The 24,079-nt window shown below is 35.6% G+C and overlaps 2 protein-coding genes across 3 annotated transcripts in view; one reads left to right on the top strand and one right to left on the bottom strand.

The window, feature by feature from the left end:
* The window catches only part of rab9b (RAB9B, member RAS oncogene family), a 1,039,984-nt gene that overhangs the window by 313,982 nt on the left and 701,923 nt on the right, over nucleotides 1-24,079 (bottom strand). The gene's annotated exons all lie outside the window — the stretch shown is intronic.
* The window catches only part of nlgn3a (neuroligin 3a), a 315,542-nt gene continuing 297,779 nt past the window's right edge, over nucleotides 6,317-24,079 (top strand). Inside the window, exons 1-2 of one of the 2 annotated variants that reach the window (XM_051934812.1) lie at nucleotides 6,317-6,999; nucleotides 8,694-8,753. In XM_051934812.1, the coding sequence (XP_051790772.1) occupies nucleotides 6,522-6,999; nucleotides 8,694-8,753 (538 nt within the window). In that variant the 5' untranslated portion in view covers nucleotides 6,317-6,521. The remainder of the gene's footprint in view (nucleotides 7,000-8,693; nucleotides 8,754-24,079) is intronic. The other variant, XM_028816057.2, reaches the window with a different exon arrangement.

Raw genomic sequence — 24,079 nt, 5'->3', positions numbered from 1 at the left:
TAATAAATATGGATGCTCAAAACTCCTAGCATTCTCTAATCTAATGTTAGTACATGTTAAGAGTAACAGGTCCACTTTGTTAAGAAATAAAACTTACTAAAAGAATGCCAAGTACTTATGTTTTACAAAGTTAATAAGTTTATTATATTTTCCATCTACCTGGTTGACGAATGTTTTCTAAGTATTCTGCCAGTCCACAAGTCAAAAAGGTTGAAAACAACTGTTCTAAAAAGCGTGCCCACAAGTGAAAGGCTACATTAATAAAGTTATCTCTGTTCACGAACCTCCTTTCGTATACAAATCTGTTATTGATATTACTCATTATTTTTATTTGTCTCTGCTGAGAAATTCACTCAGGGTGTTTCTCACCTGCCCAGCTGCTATCCTCCCTATGACAGCACAGCTGTGATTGCAGCGCAGGACATAAAGATTGAAAACAGAAAGCTCTAAAGGGATATTTTGTGGCTCTCCATCAGCTTTGTAGCATTCACCTCTCTAAATACATGTGTTACAATGGCAATCTCTGTGTAGTTTAGGGGTAGAACTTGCTGTTTAGGGTTTGTGTCCAATCAAGCAAATTCCTGAGAGGAGTCAAATGTTGCCCTGACTCAAGTTCCAACAGGGAAGGCGAAATTGTAACTGGAGGTGTGTGCCATGAAGCTGAGAGAGAAGCACTGTTGAGCAAGACGCCACTGGCTGAAAGGCAGTCTCCATTTAGCTGAGTGGTTGAACTAACACTGCTTATAACTCTGATGCCCTTATTTTGCTTCCCAGCAGTGCCATCTCAAAAAGAACAGGAGCCTAAAGGGGAAGTCACATCCTGAGGGAATTCCTGAATAGAAACAAATGTATACAATGGGTATTATTACTAGCAAATGAGTGCAGAGAACTTTACAAATATCTCCAGTAAGCATTCCAGAGATGTAATGACCTCTGAAATGGCCATTAAGGGATCTTATTAATTTACTAACCCGCTTTGTACTGCTCATTTGCTTTTCAGTGCCTTTTGGTGCACCCTCCACAGAACCTTTGTCCAGTATGCCAGTCATCCATTTCTGTCTTCCTGTGATGAGTGTGCACTATGACTGGTGTCACCACTTATTCTGTTTTTCATTACATTTATTTTTTAATGTCACTTCTGTAATCTGATCATTTCTTTGTAGACTGCTGCCACATAATCTCTCTTCAGTGTTAACAGCAGCTGTCACTATTTGGAAATGTTGATCCTCAATTGTCATTTTCCCATATAGATGTCGATTTCAGCACACTTGTACAAGACAGGTTCTTTATACTGAATTTCTCAACTTCTGAGGCAGCACGGTTACCTTTCCTTCTGTATATTTTTTATAACTCTATCATTCTGTTTCTTCCCTTTTCTTCAGATATTAATACATAGCACTGTTTAACCATCCATCCATTATCCAACCCACTATATCCTAACTACAGGGTCACGAGGGTCTGCTGGAGCCTGTCTATATTTATTATACAAATGAGAGTCTGAGAACTACACTTTCATTTTACTGTACATTTTTGTGTATGTTTGTTTTCATATACTGTAACACCTTGTTTTATTTGAAAACTCTTGCTTTATCCCTAATTTTCCAAACTCTACAAACACAACCCTAACATGAGCTGAAGATCAGGCGATATGCAAATGTAAGTTAAATTAAGTAAGTCAAACATATTTAATGGAATATAACTCTGCACTTGATTTTTAAGTAGTAAATTAAAATCCAAACAATGTTTTCTACACAATGCGGATTTATACTTTTTTTGTGTAATTAATATTAAATCAAGTCCTGAAGGTATTATCAGTGGCCCTGCTACCTACACTTGCTCCTGGAATATCATCGTGTCTTCTGGGTATCATTGAAAGCAATTTATAAAGCACTATGACTCCCTTTTGCTATATTTAATGAACCAAGACAAAAGTTTTTTTTTCATCTGATTTTGTTTACTTTTATATGGATTTGTTTCCGTTATATTCATAGGAACCTGTCAGTATTTCTTGTTTTTCTTTTAGAATGTCAATTATTTAAGTAGTTAATTGATTTTAAACACACAAATAGAACAGATGCGAGTTAACAGACACTCTTTAGGATGCAATGTTATATGCACTACATTTTTCATGTTAATTATGTTTCAACAGTCTGTTAATAATAAATAATAATAATAATATTTTAATTGAAATAAAGTTAACAAATAGCATAATAGGAGTCTTTATAGTTTAGCATTATTTTTTTACTTTGAATCCTACAGTAAAACAGTGGATATTGGTTTTCATTCCAACCATTTTAGTTTAGTTAATTACATATTTTTTTCTTACTTTCCACAGTGTAATTAGCTGCCATTTGTGATAGATGGATGAATTTACAGCTGCTCTCCAATCCTATCGTGCAAAAACTCCCTTTATACTCTGTGCTAGTGCTTAAGCAATGCACGCCACTTGTTTAGTGTAAAAAGAGGTGATTTGGTTGTCTCAAAAAAATATAAATTAATGTTTACCAGCTCAAGAGCTGACCATAGAACATCATGTACCTCTAAATTTGTATAAGGATGACACTGTGGAGCCAGTATTGTGCATTTAAATCCTGTGCGTTTCTGCCTGTGTCTGCATGGGTTTTACTCTGGGCACTTTCTCCCCATGGCCGTATAAATGTGTATGCTGGGTTAATTGACAATTGCAAACTGGCTCTGCTGGTGTGTTTTAAGGCAATGAACATTAACTATTGCTGTATGGCTGCCGGTTTAGACTTTGCTTCTGCCTTATGTGATACTGAGCAAGTTACTTACCCTTCTTATGCTGCAGTTGTAAAGAATTTGAACAATCAGCTTAATGAGTGACTGCCAAATGTACAGTAATAATCAAAACTTTAATGATTTTTGCCAGCCTCTTGGGTTTGCTAATAGACTTTATTGAATATTGTTTTCACTCTGAAATAAATGATTAATTTTTGAACATAAAATGCAGCAGGAGCTATTGTATTTCAGTTTGATATCAAGAACCTACCATGCAAGTATGTGATTTATTTCAAAAATATTTACCTATACTTTGTGACAGATTAGGGCGCTCTCACTCCCTTGAACCCTCAGACACCAGATAAAAGTCCAAAATGTTATTTATTATAATAATAAATGTGCACAAAGCACCCTCCACTCCACAATACTCCAATAAACAATAATCAAATAATCCTCCACTCTCCTAGACGCTTAGCCACCCTGCCTCCCAACTCAGCTCATCGTCTGGGATTTCCCATAGTCCTTTTATATTCCCTGACCCGGAAGTGTTTCCGAACCCTCAGTCCATGTGACTTCTTAGCACTTCCGGGTAAGATCAAAACTCTTCTTTTTCATCCCAGAAGCACGTCATTCTTTCTGTCCATGTGACTGGGACGTACTTCTGGGGTATAGGAAAATTAGTCACTGCTCCTCCCTGCAGCGCCTTCTAGTGGCCTCCGTGGTATCCAGCAGGGTTGTAAAGGAAAACTCCAATGTCCATAATTCCCTGCTGGCATTTGGGGCACCTCCATGCTGCAGGGAGGGCTCCACCTGGCGGCCTGGGGGTATTGGCCGGGTTGAACGGCCGGCCATATCTCACAACTTTTATCTGATGTATTGTGATATTATTGACTGAATATACAGTACTTACATAAACATTTTGAGAGAGGTTCAGTTGTGCATTTTGTTTCCATTTAAAATATCTGAATTGAAAAGTGACATTTCTGAATATGAAATAACATCTTCGGGATGCGTGCATGGGTAATCAAAACTGACCTACCACCAAAGAAATTAAGAGAAAGTTCATTATCATTCTGAAGATCCTTACTTTTTGAAAAGTCTTGTAACAGTCATATATGTAAAGAGCTTAGGCATGTTCTGGAGCCGGAGGGAAAGATGATTGTTTGATGCTCAACATATCAAACCAAACGATATATCAACATAATTCGTAAATGCAGACTGACAACTTCTATGGATTTTAACATGCACACAATTTTAGTTTAATGTTATTATGAATGAAGATCATTTTCTATGTTACAACTGGATTAATAATAGCTATAAATATCAATCATTCACTCATCACTGCATCTTGTTTGGGTTCATCATGGAGCCATGAAGATGGGAAAAAGAGGGCTTTACTACTAGTAGTACATTGTGAAATGTAAAAATAATAAATAAAGTGTAATTATTTTATTAATTTAAACAAAGTAGCATATTATTCATCCATCCATACAGTGAAACATTCTTGATTCAGTATTTAGGTCATGGGGAGCCTAGCACAATCCTGGGTTTACTCGCTCACTATAATTTAAATATTATGGGCTAGCAGTATGATATATTTACATCTACTTTTTTTGAGTTTTGTTAAACTTTCAAGTAGCACAGATGTATGATGCATACCCATGGGATACTGGGCTAGAACATAAGAAATTTGACAAAACAAGAGGAGACCATTCAGTCCATCAAGCCCGTTTGTTTAGCTAATAGCTAAGCTGTCCTAATATCTTAGCCAAATTCTTCTTAAAGGTTGTCAAGGTTTCTGCTTCAACTACATGTGTCACTAGTTTGTTCCAAAGTCCCACAACTCTTTGCATAAAGAAGTAATGCATATCCTGGCTTCAGTCCTATGTGCTCCCCCCCTTAATTTCCATTAATGTCCTTGAGTATATGATTCACCCTTAAGCTGAAAGAATGTGGCTGGATTTACTTTATCAGTGCCTTTGAGAATTTTAAATGCCTGGATTGGGTCCCCACACAGTCTCTTCTGCCTGAGACTAAATAAGTTTAATTCTCCGAGTTTGTTGCAGTACGACACGTCTTTAAGTCCTGGGATGCACTTGGTTGCTTTCCTCTACACAGCTTCATGTGCTGCTGTGTCTTTCTTGTATTGTGGAGACCAGAGCTGAACACAATACTCCAGATGTGGTCTTAACAGTGCATTATATTTTTTAAGTATAATGTCCCTAGACTTAAATTCAATAGTTTTTAAGATATAAGCTAACATTGTATTTGCCTTTTTAATGGCATCTGTACATTGCTTAGTTGATGAAAATATTGTGTCAACATATACCCCTAAATCCTTTCCAGAGGTTGCTTCCTCTACGACAGTGTCTCCCATTTTGTATTTATAACTGATGCTCTTTTTGCCCATGTGTAGCACTTTGCACTTTTTTACATTAAACTGCATTTTCCATATGTTTACCCAGGTTGTCCAGGTCTTTTTTAGTTATTTTTGCTGCATCCTCAATGTCTGCCATTCTTCCCCCACCCCTCCAATAGAATTCTACTGTTGTCCCTCTCTCTGTACATTTTTGTGCAATATCAGCCAGATGCCCTGCCCATCAGTATATTTTTTTTCCCCCCACACAACAAGGAAATTGTTCTTCTGTGAGTGCACACGTGCATCTGTGATTGTCCAAACTGCTCTGTACAACTATGGATACGCTGGGAAAGTAATTAAAGAAATATTCAGTTTTTACAAGTTAAATACATATGGCTGCTGCATAATATTTACCAGATAAAAGGCTGGTTTTGTGATGAAAGCACTGTCTCAGTGATATCAAGAATTACATTTAATTAAATTCAATGTCAAAATAGATTAATGGTTCTACATAATACCAGCATAGAACAATAGCTTCAATCTGCTTACCACACCTGCACCATTGCATTGTCTGCATTGTCTGAAGTCCTTAAAACTGAATGCACTGCTGTGAATGCTCAGCAGGATATGTTATATGTAAATCTCACTGAACACTTGGACAGTCATTAGTTGAGTGATTACTACAAAACAAGTCAGAAACTATTTAATGATATTGTATACTATATGCCCATATTTATTATTTGTACAGTAAACATGTTTACACAGTTTTGTTAGATGACAGCACAATACCCTGACTGCAGTATGTGAAGCATTTTCGTTCAGATTCCTAAATACTTTCTATTCAGTACTTTACACTCATATTAGAATGTTGCCAAGAAAACTTACCGTATGGTTTATTGCACTTGAACTGAATAACGTTTAAATAGCAGAAAAGCACTGTACTACAAAAAACTACATATTCAGTAAAGGAATTACTTTTTTCCATGTTTTGTACTGCTTGTCTTTAACAAACTATTTCCTTTATTTTGTGATTACCAAAACTAATATGATATTCAGACTATTTCACCTTGACCAAAATTCTTTAGTTCATTCAATGAACTTATGCTGTATTGTGATGGTATGGAGCAATTAAGTTTGAAAGTTGCTCTTGAAAATATTGGTCTGTCAATTCAATGAAGAATTAACCAGATTTATATCTTTCCTTTTTTCCAGAAAAAAACAGATGATATCCAAATTGACTCTGAATGAAGACCAGGATTCATAAATTGTGGACCCTTCATTCCTTTAGTCGGAAATTCTTACATTTTTGTTTTATCCACCAGACGTTATCTCCAATGCTATAAAACGAAATATCAGTTATCTAGAAGCAAGGGCAGTGTAGCTGGATTTGCCATTTATGCAGGAGTGAACTTTGACTTACATAATGTGGCTTTTAACTAGAAGAACCAGTCCACTTTCACATGTTCTGGAATGTCATGGTGTGGACCCGCTCTCATTCTGGAATGTTGGGCTGTGGATATTGAGTTGTTTTTTCTTCATTTTGGTAGTAGATGGCCAAAGTTACTATCCAACTGTTAATACTCACTACGGAAAACTTAGAGGGGTAAGAGTTCCCTTGCCTAGTGAAATTTTGGGACCTGTGGATCAGTTTCTGGGAGTACCTTATGCCGCACCTCCGACTGGAGAAAAACGCTTCATGCCCCCAGAGCCACCATCTTCATGGTCTGGAATAAGAAATGCTACTCATTTTGCACCTGTTTGTCCACAGAATATTCATAATGCCGTGCCAGATATTATGATGCCAATTTGGTTCACCTTTAACCTGGATATAGTTGCAACATACATACAAGATCAAAATGAGGACTGTTTATATTTAAACATCTATGTTCCAACTGAGGATGGTGAGTTTGTTGGGTATACTGAAAGAAATCTCACTTATCTATGTTTTACTGGTATAGTTGTCACCTGAATGTTGTGTTTGAAGCATGAAATCTTGTCTGCTGCATGCCAATGTACGTGTCTTTCATTATTGGTCTCTCATTTTGACTTGGTTCTTTCATTCCGTCTTTCATCAACTGCCCCTTCCGTGTCAATGGTATGGGTTTCTCTTTTGTGTTTTTCTTTCTTTCTTTCCTTATTTTTTTGAAAGAAAATAATATTAAAGGAAAATGAAACATTTTGAAACATTGGAATTTTAATACTTGGGTGCATCTACTTCTTTGTTTTGTGTTGATTGTTTTGGGAATATCTAACCTGTTTCTTAAAGAAGGGAGCTCATTAAGGTTGGTGAAATATTCTTTCTGGTACACAGGAGATCTGTAACAAGACAATATCCCATAAGACCCCTTACTGTTTACATTTCAAAGTGACCTAACCTGGAAACTCTCCTCAATTTGGTTTTATGAAAAGATAGCAATTTAAAACTGAATGGTTAATTTGCTATCTCCAAAACGAAATACAAGTAACTGCACAGTAGTAAACAGTACACACACATAGCTGTGTACAGCAGTCGTGTGTGAAAATATTTCTTACCCTGATGATCAGATAGCCAATGTAGCTGAACTATGTTTTGCTGAGAACAAATTAACGTTAAACAACCTTGGTTGGATTCTTGGCTGTGGTAGTAATAGTATTGCTGGCACCTAGAGAACAATGATATTCTTACTTGCATGTCTGACCAACATACAAACCACTACTGTCCACCTCCTTAAGAAACATGAATATATTAAACATGTTAAATTTAACAGAAAATCAACTTACTATATGTGCTCCTAACTAGCACAATATTGTCTGATACGAGTTTGTTTTCCCATTGACTGACCACAAAAGGCATTCTGGTTGCCAGCTACTTCCCATAGACATGTATGATAAGTGCTGCCTGATTTACACTATGTATGAATAAACGTTTAGTACTCCATCCCAGGCCACAGGGGTGTTTCGAAGATGTAAACCATGATGCTGAATTAGACTTACACCCCTCTCAGTCCTTCACTAGAAAAGATGGGTACACACAAAAAAATCATTGATGGTTTAGTACTATGTCTGCAAACCACAATGCTGTCTACTAAAGAGTTTCAGAAACCAATATATCCATGACTGAAGAGCTCAACATGTTAATCATTTGATAAATATAAAACAGTTATTTTCTAAACACATACAAAACAGTATACCCCTCAAACATTTATAAAGTAATGTACTGCCGAATTATTTTGTGCTATGGTAAAATATTGTGTAATTTTAAGTATTTTATTATTTCAAGTCTTCTATCCTAATATTTACAAACCTTTCCATGAATCAATTACTTTGGTTACATTACTAGTCAAAAATACATTGACCTTTACCGATCTTCTCAGTAACGGGTCTTATATCAGAGTGCATGCAAACATTGACTTCTTGTGTCCCAGTGTGCTATTTTTTGCAGAATATTTTTGCAACCGGCACCCATATTTACAGAAGAAAATTTTTACTATTGTTGGTAATGCGTGGGGAGGGATATTGGGGGGGTGGGTGGGGGCAGAAATGAGCATTGCTTGCATGCGTCCGGTATTTCTGCTGGAGCCTTCTGTTATTTTGTAGTCTTTTATTCATTTTACAGTAAAACGAATATCCAAGGAATGTGCCAGAAAACCCAACAAGAAAATATGTAGAAAAGGAGGTATGTAGCAAGCTGACAATGAGACGGAAAGAAGAGAGGTGACGGGTACGTCCTCTCGGAAGCCTGCAAGATACTGGCATCAGTCGACTACTAGATGAAACTGCTAATTTTGATGAGCGTTGCTTCAGATCAGAAATTAATTTTGCTCTTTGGTTTTTACTTTTGAAATACAGTGCTACCCTTATTAGACAGTTTAAAAATTTGTATTTATATAGTATGTCTTGAAGAGAATTATTGTAAGCACTTTTAATATTAAGACTAGTTTAACACTAATCACAGCTTTGGCTACTTAAGCTAAGAAGTTTATTTTTAAAGCCTTGCATGATACTTCATGCAATATACATTGCATTTACTTCATGAGAATTAAGATGAAGCCAGAAAATATATTGACTTTTGGGAGAAGACATTGAGATTTCACATCAAAATGAAAATATTATAGCTTCCTTTCCATTTTAATAGCAGCTCTTTAAAACTGTTTGCATGTGATAAGCCTACTTTTTCACTTTTTGTTAAGAGTTAAAAGTCAATATAATATTAACTAAATAAACCTCCAGATGTTTGTATAACTATTATTAGATTTATTAATACACTTGAAATTTTAAAGCTAGTTTAGATTTTTTAGTAATTTGTAGGTATTTTTACAATATTATCCATTATAAATTCTGTAAAAGTAAAAATTGAAAGATAGAACTCTTAATACTAATAACTCATGGAACCGAGCAAGTTGAGCAGTGATTTTGGAGCCTAATAGTGTAGTTTTATGATTATTGTCCTTACTATATTTTCTTCTTACAGAGTAGGAAAATTAAACACTTGTAGAGCTCTGTCACTGTCATTTATTTTTGGTTTTGAGTGTCTAGATTTACATGTTATATATTTTTTGGTTTCAGTTTTTATATGTGATTTTTCTTGGTTAATGACATTTTTTGTTTTGTTGTGAATGCGTACTTAGTCATTTAGACTTGTCATATTCATCAAGTTACCTTTTGCTCATTTAAAATTGCTGTAACTGTTTAAAGGCTAACTGTGAGGTAATGGTGCTCACAGTTTCCTCCAAAGAATGGTACAGTCACAGTAGCAAAACGGTGTGAATGATGCTTATTTACAGATAGGCTTGCCTTTCTCAAACTCCATTTCTAGGCTATTTATATATTTACAATTATTCCAATATGAACATACCATTTATACATAGCACAAGAAAAATTCATAAATTATTTTTATTTTCATATCTTGGCATAATAGAAAAATTTTGTTGTGGTAAAAAAATTAATTATGCACAGTCCTTCAATAAGAATACTGCATTATTTGTAAAACGACCAATGAAAACATAAATGTAATTAGACATTCCTGGTACAGGACTCTTGTCTGTACAACACAATACAAGTACTTGAAAGCCAGGGTGTGCACCGAGCCTCCATTTGACCAATTAAGGTCTACAGATGGGGATAACAAAAAGAAAGTGTGCCATCGTGTGCAGACAGAGACGTAGAAAACACATTTATAATCACAAATAATTGCAATACGTAATTGAATAGATATATTTTGTTATTCTTTTCCTTAAAAAGAAAGGAAAATGATGTTAGAAATATTAAACTGTAATACAACAACAAGTCTTACATATACTGTACATAAAAAGGAAAATTAGCCTAATACCAACACTTGCTGTACCAAATGTGTCTTCTTGGTAGGAAAAAGTCTCCATTTCTACTGTGAAGAGGAGACTTTGTGCTGCAGGTTTGACAAGGCGAGTGGTAGTAAGAAAACCATTCCTTAAAGACAAAACAGGGCCTTGAAATACCGGCTGTGGACTTCTGTAGACTGGACAAAGTCTCCTCTTCACGGTAGAAAGTGAGACTTGCTTTTTTCGACCATTGTTAAGCTGTACTTTAAGCTCTTGTGCTGCGAGGCGTCTGTCATGCAATCTGGTAACCTTCAGAAACTTATCTTCTGAGTGGGTTGTGCCAGATCTGTTCCTATCAGAGTTTCTTCCAGTTTCCAGTTGCCTTTGGATTGTGTGGAACATCACCGTACTCACTGAGACTTTGATTTTGTTTTTGTATTCTCTAAATGAAAGGCCTACACTTCTTAGGGTAATAAGGCTCTGTCTCATTTCATTTGTTAGTTGCATGTTTCTTGCCACTATGATTGGAATTTACAATTTTCAACAGTATAACATTGTTCCAGTAGTACTTCAGAGAGTATAGTAACACAGTCTGTTCCAACTCTGCTTTAAGACAGACAGAGGGTTTTAAGTAATCAACAGAAGTTTGGATACCTGTGCAACTTGTTTGCATCAACTTGCAAGGCCTAATTTACTTAAATTGCTGCAGACAATCTGTACGTTGTAACCTATTAATTGTTCCCTGAAGAAGGCCCATATGTAATATTCTGAAATTTCCTTTTTTTCAGTTTTTGCTAACGTAAACTTTAAAGTTAAACCTCTGGCAAGTAACTGCTTACCTTTTCACCATTTTAGGTCATTCATTGCATTTCAAATGATTACATTTGAAGAAAAACTGAGGTGTTCGAGCAGCTTGATCAATTTACCAGTCAGTCTTAAACATATTTTCAAAGAAATTAACAATTTAATTATTCCTTATTTATCAAATATCTTTACTAAAAGCATCATATGAAAAATTTATATTTATAGTACATTTCTGAGTCAGCATGAAAGTGCTAAGTCAAAAATGTAAAGGTCAAAATTTTAAAGTACTGCAGTGTTTTCTGTCCACGTCTAAATGGGTTCCCTTCAGGTGTTCCTTCCACATCCAAGAAATGTTTTTATTAACCATTCAGTTTATCCGGTGTTGGTGTGTGTGAACATTCCCTGTGATAAACTGCTGCTGCAGGATTTTTCTCTCTTGTGCCCGATGCTCCTGGAATGGCCATTTTTTCACCCTAGAACACCACTTTGGAGAAATTAGTTAAAAAATGGATCAATTGAAGGCATTTTGACAGTTATTTATCAATAATTTTAATTCAAGCCATACAAAATTATTTTGCAAGTGTAGATTTTTCACTATTTTTCAAACAAATTCTTATTATTTATTTAGCAGATTCCTTTATGCAAGGCAACTCACAAAGTAAGTTTTAATAAATAAGAGAATGATTGGCGATGCAAGCATCAAAAACAACTGAGAACAAGATAAAAACCTGCAAGAGGGATTAGTATGACTACTACTATATAATTATATCTGCCACTATTCTAAATTATAAAAATCAGTACCGTAAGAGCCGTAGCAGTACAACAACAGCAGCTATCCTGTAAAAGAGAAAGTAAACAATTCCAAAATATTTAACAAAAAGGTACGTTTTCAAAGCATGCCTAAACATGAGTTAAACAACTGCAGTTTGAATAGCCAAAGGGAGATCATTCCACTTATTGGCGTAAGAATCGAGAAGCATTGTCCAGTCAAGGCATATCCGCCTAGAGGAGGGATAGAGGCAGAATGGGCACTTCTTTCAGAGACATACAGAGAGACCAAAGAGTGGAGATAGTGAGGAGCAGAATCTGTTAGAAAACTCAAAGTCAAGACAAGATTTTTAGACTGCATCCTTGCAACAATAGGAAGCCAGTGAAGAGACTGCAGAAATGAGAAGCAGAGAGCACCAGTTGAGCTACTACATTCAGGAAGAGTTGGAGAGGTCAGATAGCAGTTATTAATAGATATTTACTAATTGATTGATGATACTTCACTGTCACATTTTAAAATATTTATTTCAATTGTTTCCATCTATTTTCTAGCCTGCATATTTAGTTCAGGCTTACAGGAACCAATGCAGATCCCAGCAGCACTTGGCACAAGGTGAGAATCATCTGTAGGTGAGGGCACAAGTCTGTGGTAGGACTGAGTCACGTGCAGGTGCACACATCTACATTTAGTCATACTTTCCCAAATTGTGAGATGGTAATTAATCTAACATGCGTTTCATTCGGAATGTGACCGTAAATTTGGATTACCTGGTAGAAAATCCACACATACATGCAAACTCCACACAGACAGTGCTTAGGCCTGCAATTTGAACTGAAGACTGGGGCATCTGTGAAGCAGCAGTGTTATCCACTGCACCACTATGCCTGTAACAACATATTTTGGAACTATAAAGTAGCAAGTAGTGCTTTTCTACACAGCACTTTGATATATGTTTATTCCTCATTGTTTAACTGAAATTTTGGTTAAAAAAACAATGGATGAAGGAAGCAGGTATTTTTTAAATGACCATGTACAGCCACTACTCTCGAGTTTATATATATATATATATATCCATCAATCCATTATCCAACACACTATATCCTAACTACAGGGTCACAGGGGTCTGCGGAAGCCAATCCTCAGCCAACACAGGGCGCAAGGCAGGAAACAAACTCCAGGCAGCGTGCCAGCCCACCGCAGGGCACACACACACACACCCACTAGGGACAATTTAGAATCGCCAATGCACCTAACCTGCATGTCTTTGGACTGTGGGAGGAAACCAGAGTACTCAGAGGAAACCCACGCAGACACGGGGAGAACATGCAAACTCCATGCAGGGAGGACCCGGGAAGTGAATCCAGGTCTCCTTACTGCGAGGCAGCAGCGCTTCCCACTGCACCACCGTGCTACCATATATATATATATATATATATATATATATATATATATATATATATATATATATAGTGGATCTTCTACCATCAGGTTTTTATTGTTCCCAGAACTGTATCAAAGTTACTGCTGTCACCTAACTTAGCAGCCAGTTTTGAAAATAGCCTTGGTCACCCTAAAGCAGGGATTGCATACAGAGGCATACACAATTCATTGTTGGAAGAAAGAAAGAAAAAAAGACCCTCAGTTTGCCACTGATGACCACGTGTAAAAACTCCTTTGAGGGAGAAAGCAGAATTTTAAACAATTACTAAGGTGTGTGGAAACATGATGTTAGAAGCAAACTTTAAAACTGATTGTTTAATGGTTAATGACTGTCCCGAAGCAGAAACCACAATTCAGTATCAGGAACAACAAAACCCAACAATTTTAGGTCCATGTATATACTCTAAGTAAATTGTGAAGGCCTATGCCTTATTAATGATGTAGTGTTATACTTTATCCCTTTGCTTATTGTTGTATTCCTCACATAGTGAAATTTAAAACCCTATTTGGTGGTATTTATGCCTTCCACCTCACAATCCTTACATAATGGAGTGCTGAAAATAGTGTTGGTAAAATAATCAGTCTTTGGTACAATAGATGGTATTTAGAAACACCATTATAGGTTTAGCAGACGATGACATTTAGGGCACAACATGGAAGTCGTCAGATGTATCCTATTAACTGCAGCAGTGGAGGAATGGATAATGCACAATAACTAATACATATCCATGAACTCTAGCTGTTAGTTTTAAGCAGTATATATTAAATGTGTGTGCAAGCAGCAACATGAATTTATGTTTCATTAATAGGCTTGCATTTATAAGTAAAGTAATAAAGGCAAATGAAAAATAAAAGAAATACAGGATGTTAGCGCATTGAGTATAAATTATGCAGGAGATATAAAAAACACTGATGTAGGAAGCGGAAAGTGTAAAAGGTACAACTTTAAAAAGTAAACATTTTAATTATCCATCCATTCATCCATGATCAAATTAAAAATACAATAAGTAACACCAACTCTGAGCATTATGAAGACCTAATTACTTGACTGAGAAGCTTTTAATGAGCCCCTAAAACAAGAAATGCATTATGATAATACTCTCATTTAGAGTAAATACACTACAAGGGTAAAATCAAATAAATGCTGACAACTTATGGAAAATAAACAATTCATCAAGGCAACCCAGTTCATTACAAGTAGATTAACTTCATTGAGTCTAAAGGATTTTTAACTTGGATGCTTTTGTTTTGCTAAAACCAAGTTGAAATGTGTATAACCATTTGACTTTCTTTTGAGCTGTACTAAATAACTGTTTTTATATAAAAATGTAAAAAAAAAAAAAATGCCACCACACCACCACACCCTGAAATGTATATCATGATTTAATTCTGCTTAAATACTACTGTTTAAAGTACACAGATATACTGTTATATTTAAAATGTTGAATAACTGAGAGTTCAATAAATATTATATAAGCTTATAATTTTGTATAAAAATCCATTTACTTTGAAATATAAAAAATCAATTTAACCTTATAAATATAGCTAGCCACACTACCTGTCAAACGAGGGTTAACAGAATACATTTAAAAATATTTGCTATCTCTTGCCCTCCATTTATGATCAGTGCCTTTCCTTGGTATCCTCATGTGTCTGAACCAAGCTTGACCAGCGCTGCCTCTGTTTAACACATTCCCATAGAGCCTGCTTATCAGACTTTGTCATTTCAAGGCATTTTTCTCACTTACTGTCTTGCTTTTATACTTCTTGTCTTTGAAGGTGACTCTCAGTGTGCCTTCTATGGCTTTACTTCTGCTCATGTGTCTCGCAGTTGTGCTTCATCTTTCAATCACATCAACTGACAGGTTTAATGGTAGATGAGTCAGGTAAACTGACTAATTCCATCAAAGCCAAACTGATTAAATGGATTGCACACACACAAACACGCACACACACACAGACCTCAGCGTTTTATTATATAATAGACAATTACAAGGTCGGATCTACTATGAAACTAATGAAGCTTAAGCTTCAGGGCCCCAGTAACGACTTTGAATGTCAAAAATGGTCCACCATTGGATGGTAATTTTGGGTGTCAAACCGGACCACTGGTTACTGTTGCTACCTCACAGATCCAACATTATGCATTTGAATCCTGTACTTAGTTGTCATCTGTGTCGAGTTTACACATCTGGCCAGATTTTCCTTTGGGTTGTCTTGTTTTTTTCCCCCACATCCCAAAGACAATGCAGTTTGGGTAAATTGGTGACTCTAACCTAGCAGTTGCATGAGTGGGCCCTGCAAAGTCCAGTGTTAGTCCCTGCCTTGTGCCCAATGCTTACAAGATGCATTTGTTGACAAAGAGGGTTTGAGAATGTTCTTATGTTATTAAAATAATATTTGCTGGTGCTCTCTGGTAGCTCCTTAAGAAATGTTCTGTAAATTTTGGACTGCGAACATTTAAACAGTTATTTAAAAAAAAGCAATGTATTTTAATGCATGTTAAAATGTGATTTTTATTTTATTATTATTGTAGACAGACTGTAGCCTGCCTAGTGTAAAGAATGTAAGGAAAGAGTGAGAGCAGATTGAAGCAGAAAAAATGTCTGATCACCTCATGTCTATAGTCACACAACAGGACATATTTTCATACATTGCAGAATAAAAATAAGATAAAGCTTGCACAAGCAATAGGTATCCTTAGGGGCTTGGCTACATAATAAAATAATTATCCTCTCTATTTTAAAAATAATTGCATACACATGTAAATCTCTTGAGGCCCCATTTTGATCAAGGTGCCCATCTTGCATTATTTGTATCTGACTCTGGGAGCAAAATATAATGATGTATAAAATATAAATATAAATGCTGTGCTAGATTGAATCTTTTAGGTACTGTATGTCAAGAAATATAGTTTGGTTCCTAATTGTACACTGACTAAAACAGTTTTGTGTTCCTAAGAATTAGTATTAGAAAACCCCTACATATGATATACGTTTGGACTCATTTTGAGGTCTAGTTATGAAAGGCATTAAGATTTTAGGGGTTTCCCCATTATTTTTCTCTCTGTAGAGCCAAAAAACTCTATTTTGAGGCCATTTTGGGAAAATATGTTGTTCAGGAAATCTATGATAAAGAGTAAACCAATAGTTATCTTTAGCAAAAATGATCAGAAGGATGTGAAGCTGTTCATTCTCTTATGTTTCTTGTATTTTGTGGGTGGTTCCCCAAGAGGCGGGGCCACCTGTCCATCTCCATTAAGGAACTCCCTCGGCCCTATAAAGGTTGTGGAAACAAGCAGTTCCTGCCAGCACATTGTATATGCTGACATTGGCAAGTTTGTGAGATTATTGATTATGGATTGTTTATTGTGGATTTACCGGATTTTGAGATTTTTGCTCTGTTTTTCTGCCTGATTCTGAATTTGTGTTTTTTTAGACTTGTTTGCTACTGGATTGTCTATTTCAGGCAAAATCGTCTGGGCCTTTTTGTGTTCCTCAGAGCTTTGATTGTTACAGAGCATTTTTGGAAAATAGATATTTTTATTTATAGAAATTCTTTGTTAGCCCCGTTTTGTTCCAAACTGAAGGTCGGTGGATCCTTGCACTTGTGGGGCTTTTTATTATAGTGTTTTGTGACTTTGTACTTAGAAACTCCAAAGTTCATGACTAAGGGTACTGCCAGGGACTGCTTGTTTTCTCAACCTTTATATGGTTGAGGGCAGTTCCTTGATGGAGATGGACAGATGGTCCTTTTGGGACCACCCAAAAAATACAAGGAGCATAACCGAACAAGCAAGTACACATATAAAAAAAATATAAAATATACTAAACTAATAAAAAACAGACTAATTTAAATAAATAACAAAAGTATCAAAATTAAAACAAAAAAGATATAAAAGAAGAATTTGCACACCCTTCAGTGAAGGAACCCCGGCTGAAATATAACACCTGGCTATCTGTGTGTCAGTGTTTTTCGAACAAAATCAGTTACTTCATTTTTCCTATTTTTGTATTTTTTTATGTATTGATCATGTTTTAATGGCATCAGTGTTGCAGCAACACATATCTCGCACATGTGCATATATATCTGAAGATCTGATGTTATGACACTTCCCAAACAAATGTGCAGTCATATAGCCAACTTTTCTTGTAATTTTAGTAGAAAATTTTTGTTCTTCTGAATATCTGGTCATTTTAACACTTACTATATATAAAATTTAGATTGCAAAGCTGTTCGGCCCAAGGTCCTATTTGAAAACTAATTTTGGCAAAAAAAAATGTCAGCAGTTGCCTCTGCCATTTCTGTAAACTTTTAAGACACATTTTTTTAGTCATAAAATCATGGATGATGTTTGTACTGACTTTTTAATTCAGGCTCTTAAAAAGAATTACAGCTCAGTCCCTTCATTTATATAGTATATAATGGAAACAGCATTTTGGTGTTATTTTTATTATTTTTCTTTTTTTTTTAGTTATTTAACTATGGTAACGTTTCTTTCTACTTTTTCCTTTAATTTCTGTATTCCGTATTTGTAGCCATCCATCTTGAATAAGGACACTGGTTAACCTTATTATTCTTTTATTTATTTCTTTATTAATTATTTATATTTTTTCCAAAGCAAAGACTTTTCTCTCTCTCTCAAAAGACTGATTGTTTAATATCTGATTATAAATTTTGGTTTTGGCCATTTATTGTTATTTAATGTCTGACTGATACACATCTGTCAACTACAATTTGTGCTGACTGCACAGGGTGGCAAGCAGTTTAAAGTAAAATAAAATCAGAAGTCGAACTGTATATGTAATAACTAACCAAGGCTGTAGCTGGGAGCACAGGAGTGAAATAAACAAAGGTCGGGACATGTGACAAAACTGAAGATGTAGAAACATAGCCAAATAGTTAATAACCAGAATATTTTGTGCAGCCAAAGTCAAAACACAAGATGTAAATCAAAGTGAAAGAACAGAAAAGAATTCATAACCAGAAAGAACATTAAACAATAATAAAGGCTCAATTCAATTTTAGTTTTCATTTGTCCACAGACTTGGACAGTTAGGAAATGCAAGACTATGCGGCCTTCAAGGTATTATTCATCAAGCCCAGATTCACCCATCAGACTGCCAGAGTGTGTGGCATGATTCATCACACCAAAGAACACTTTTCCACTACTCCAGAGTCTAATGGTGGCATGCTTTAAAACACTCCAGTGGTTGTTTGACATTGTACATTGTGATGGTAGGCTTGTGAGGAGTGGAAAGCTCCTGACACAAAGTTTGTGTGCTGATATTGCGTTTAGAGGCAGTTTAAAGCTCTGTTGTGAGTGATGCAACTGATGGATGACAGGCGATTTTTAGGCATTAAGCACTTCAGCACTTGGCAACCCTGCTCTGTGAGTTTAGTGGTTGTTGCTCCTTGATGCTTTCCATTTCACAAAAATAGCACTTACAGTTGACCGAGGCTGATCTAGGAGTGTAGAAATTTCAAGTGCTGACTTATGGCAAAGGTGTTATCCTATGACAGTGCCACTGAGCTCTTCACTATGAGCCACTCTCCTGCCAGTGTTTGTCAGTGGAGATTGCGTGGCTATGTGCTTAATTTTATGAATCTGTTAACAAAGGTTGTGGCTGACATATCTGAACTCAACAATTTGGAGGAGAGTCCACATAGTTTTGGCCTTATAGTATATTCACTTATCTTTGTGAATGTGTGAAGAAGTTTAAGTTTAAAATGCAACGATTAGCAAAAGTAAGTAATAGTAAAGAGAGGTCTTCCTGTCTTTTTGTAAGTTTCATATGAATGGTTTAGTTATAAAGAGACAGGCTTTTTCTTCAATTTCTCCTTGCACATGCTTGCTACAGGAGAATTATATAATATATCAAATAGTAAAAGCAAAATGACATGACATCATGGCACATATACACCATCATATCAGTAGTAATTGAAAGGTTTTATGGAATTTGAAGTGAAAACCTAAAAAAATAAACAGCAAGTGTTGCAAACCTGGACAAATATGAGCTTACTCTTCAATAAGCACATTATATTGTTTGTACTATACAGATTGGAGGATCTGCCATTCCTTCTTTTGGTAAAGACATTTATCATCTGAAATTTGCAAAGGCTGTGCCAATAAGCTATTGATTACCAAATGCACACCATTTGTAGATTTTGCTTTTAGTGTTCACACCATCCTCGGTCATATTCTAAAGTGAACACTTTAACTCAGTTTCTTTTAATACAATATTGTATATGCATATTATGGATAAAACAGCTAGTAAATATACTGTACAAACATAAAAAGATTACAAAATGATCAAAGTCGCATTTATGCTATTCTAGCAGCACTATCCTTTGCATATTAAATGTGACTATAGACTTTTACTGCACCCAGCTGCAAGGGTTACCTAACTCTAATCCTAATTATAATTTCTTTTTTTTAAAGTTGGCTATGATTTTTTAAGTGTAGAGAACCTATAATAATTTCATACTGCAATTTTAACAAAAAACTGGGTTTTAGAGAAAGCTGCAATATCATTGTAAACTGCTTCATCAAATGGCTCTATCAAGATGTTTTCATTTTCCTTTTTACAGAGCATTTATTTGGGTAAATTCTACACTAAAATAAAGATAATTAGATTTTAAGCCTCATTCCTTTGTAAACCTCTAACATTAATTATTGAAACTGAAGGTTCTTATCTTTTACTGTGCAGTTTAGGGTTTTTATTTGCAAATAAACACCTATTTGAGCATTTCTTTCTATCATATGCATCATTCTACATGTATAAATTCAGATCACATATTGACAAGGCAATAAAATATAATGCATTTCATCATAAACAAATGTTTACATTTTCTACTGTGATGTTTTCAAATAATTGGAGAGGGGTAGTCCGATATATCAGTGTCAGAAATGTACTGGTTGAATTTGTTTACCATTAAATCACAAATCTTTAATGAGGATTTGGTGATATATTTTTATGAAAGGTCTTACAGGTCTTTTTTTAAATGTTTAGAATTCATTGTTATTAAATGTGTTTATTTGTATTTGAACATTCACACTTTATCCTTTCTACTTTTCACATATGTCACATTAAAGAATAATACACTCATGAACCAAGATACCACATTTGATAATTGTAAAGCATAGCATATGTGGTGAAGGGAGTACAAAATCCACAGTTTCACATTGGCATTTAAAACAAAGACAAACAGGAGGCAAATGTATATGCATATGTTTGTGCCTAAAATTCAGCCACTTTTTTTTACCCCATTTTTGAAGTGTCCCTTAGTCAGAATGTCAAGGTACTCTTGATGGTTAAAGTATATGAGGTACATTACCATTTAAAAATGCCCAGAAATTTGCTTATCAAGTCAAACCACTAGTTTAGTGGAATTAGTCTAGCAGTTTAGTTAATGTGGACAACATGACTAAGATGGGAGTAAATGTTGGTTGTGTTTTACGAACTCCTACGTTCACTGCAGTAAATTAGTGGTATGGTGCTCTTGCTTTAACTACAATACAGCAGTGAAACATTTGACTTTTCAGGGATTCAGAGCCACACATTTGGGGTTCAGTATATATACATGAATTAAGCGTATTCTTACAGTCAGTTTCAGCCTCATATGGTATCATGTGTTACGGTTGCTTCATTTCATAAAAGATTCAGAATTTAAAGATTTTTTTTTATAACTGGAGAGAGTGGACCTTGATAAAAAACACGTTTAATTAAGTAGATGATGAATTCAAGGAGCAGCACTGGAATGAAAACTAGCATTCACTGAGACATTCTAGGGGTAAAATTGCTTATCACTAATTTATTAATTTCTCAAGAGTCACTTGTGGATACAAAAATGAAATACCGTAAAATAATAATGTTTTTGGTTCAGGAAAAAAATCAGCTAATGTGATAAGATTTCATTGCTCCAGCTAGAAATACTCAGAATAATATTTACATTGTTTCTTGTATGAATTTTTAAATCTATCAGTTTTAAGCTTGGATTAACATTGTAACATACTCTTCAAGAAATTATCAATATTATCAAAACTATATATACCGTATTTTTCGCACCATAAGACGCACTTTTTTTTCCCCAAAAGAAGGTTGGAAATGTCTGTACATCTTATGGAGCGAATATTGTGTCACAGACCATGATGTGTATTACCTGACAAAAGTCGACATCCAGGGGTAGAGGGTGACAATACTCACTGTTACGTTACAGGCATTCCCTCTGTGCTTGGAGGAATGTTAGACTCATTGACTCGGCATCTAATCCTTGCGTGTGCGTGAGTTGCGAAATGTAAACAAATGTAAACAAAGGCAAGATGGCATCGACATCTCACGAGGGAGCGAAGCGAGTGCAGAAAACAAAATACTCAGCAGACGATGTTTTACGCATTATCACTGAGTTGGACTCTGATTTTTCAGAATCTGATTTTGTTGAGAGTGATCAGGAGATCGAACAAGAGAGTGAGGAACTGGCATCAGCTGATCGGGACACCAGCCGATGCCGCCCCAGCTGAGCGCATTTGTGCAGCCGATGCACCTATGGCAAGGTTCGTGTAGGAGGAATACCTAGACATTGATCCGTGGGAGCCAAACTGGCTACCGGACTTCACAAGACAGTATGGCTTGCTGTTGGACTCGACAGATTACCAGCCGCTGGACTACTTCAGGCTGTTCTTTCCTGAAGCTGCCTTTCAGCTACTGTCAGATGAAACAAACAGGTATGCAGAGCAATTTTTTGAATCGAGGGCTGTGCTTGCACCGCATTCTCGTTTTTCAAACTGGAAACTCACAACAAACACGAGATGAAGGGCTTTGTGGCATTACAAATATAGATGGGACTAGACTGGCGATATACCTTCAGGGAGCATTGGTCCAAACGTGCTTTGTCCCCTGGTGGCTTTGGACAGGTTATGCCGCGTGATGATAGGTACGTGCTCCTGCAAAGTGATTGTGAGCAACTGAGCTTTATAAATTCTGACACTAGCGATGAGGAGTTCTTGGGGTTTCCATAAAACTAGAAGAGTGCTTGAACCTTAAAGTCTCTCCTTATTTGTTAATGACAATGATGATGTTTCTTAATACCGCTGTTGAATTTACATGGTTGAAATATTATTCTGCTATATTTTATTAAACATATTAGTACACCATTTGGTTCAGAATTTTTTTTTCTTGTTTTCCTCCTCTAAACCTAGGTGCGTCTAATGGTCAGGTGCGTCTTATGGTGCAAAAAATACGGTATATATAAATAATCAATATATTATCAATACTTTATATTACAAGAAATGTTCTTAAGATACAGTATCTCATTCATTCCTAGTTCAGTGTATTCAAGTTATTTCTAATGTTTATTATAATCAATATTTATTTATAAATATATTAAAGCTGGTCATCCTGATTTCAAGTTAGCAACCATGCAACATTCTGCTTGATTACAGTTTAATATTTGGTTCAGTAGCTGAATGAAACAATAACAATGGAAAAGAAAGTTATAAAATAAATGACAAATTCAGACAGACGATAAATGATATTAGATGTAGTCTGTCTGTCTTTTTTAGTAACTTGTCTTTTTTCATCATTATGATAACAGTATAATATTGTCCAAATAATACTTCAATGGGTGTAGGAACACAGTATGTTCCAGTGCTTCTTTTTTACATTCAGATGCTTTGTAAGTAGTCAACAAAACTTGGGACACCTGTAAGAATTGTTTGCATCAGCCTATAAGGCTTAATTAACTTCTTTTCAGCAGAAAAGCCAAAAGTTGTTAACACACTACTTGTTCCTCGAAGAATGTGGCTTTGTATAAAAATGAAAATTAAACATTCATTATATAATAATATTTTTTTTTTATTTTTCACATTTTGGTAGCAAAAACTTTTTTAAAACCGCCAACTCCCTAAATATTCCCCACGCCAGGCGAAATCTGAACAATTTTCGTTTTTTTACTTTTTTACATTTATTCAAGCAGTATTGACCACTAAATGTTGTGCAAGTTCTAGAAATGGGCAAACACATACAACTGGAGTACCAGTTATCCATCCAAATGGTGTACCCATTGTCCAATAGTGGTAGGACAAGGTACACAACAATTTTCTCTGAAAGTCCAAAGTCCTTACATTCATCTGGCAACACTGCTGAAATACTACTCATAGGATCCTCTTTGCCAGTGTATACACGAAATCTATAAATGTAACCTGAATTCTCAGCTAAGCAAAACATCTTGATACCAAACCGTGCCCTTTTCAATGGTAGATACTGTCGAAACTGTAAGCGGCCCTTCCACAATAATAAACTTTCATCAACTGCAACTGACAGTCCTGGCATGTAGGGCAACTGAAATGTTTCAAATAAATGGTCAATCAAAGGACGTAGCTTGAACAAGTGTTCGCGGTTTGGATCTTTCTTATCTGGCTCATTTCTGTTGTCATTCAAATGAAAGAATTTCAGCAGCAAAGAGAATTGGTTACGTTTCATGATAGCTGCAAAAATATGTGTTGCATACATAGGATCTGTAGACCAGTACATCTCAATATCTGGTTTTCTGATTATTCCCATCAACATCAAAATCCCAATGAATTTTTTCATTTTGTTTTCATCAGTGTCTACCCAAGCACGAACACGGGAATGTGGAGGTAAATTGGGATTTTTCTCAATAAACTGTGCTGCATACAGATTTGTCTGATGA

The sequence above is a fragment of the Erpetoichthys calabaricus genome, chromosome 12, assembly GCF_900747795.2.
Source record: "Erpetoichthys calabaricus chromosome 12, fErpCal1.3, whole genome shotgun sequence".
NCBI classification, from domain to species: domain Eukaryota; kingdom Metazoa; phylum Chordata; class Cladistia; order Polypteriformes; family Polypteridae; genus Erpetoichthys; species Erpetoichthys calabaricus.
This window is presented reverse-complemented; position numbering and strand designations above follow the sequence as displayed.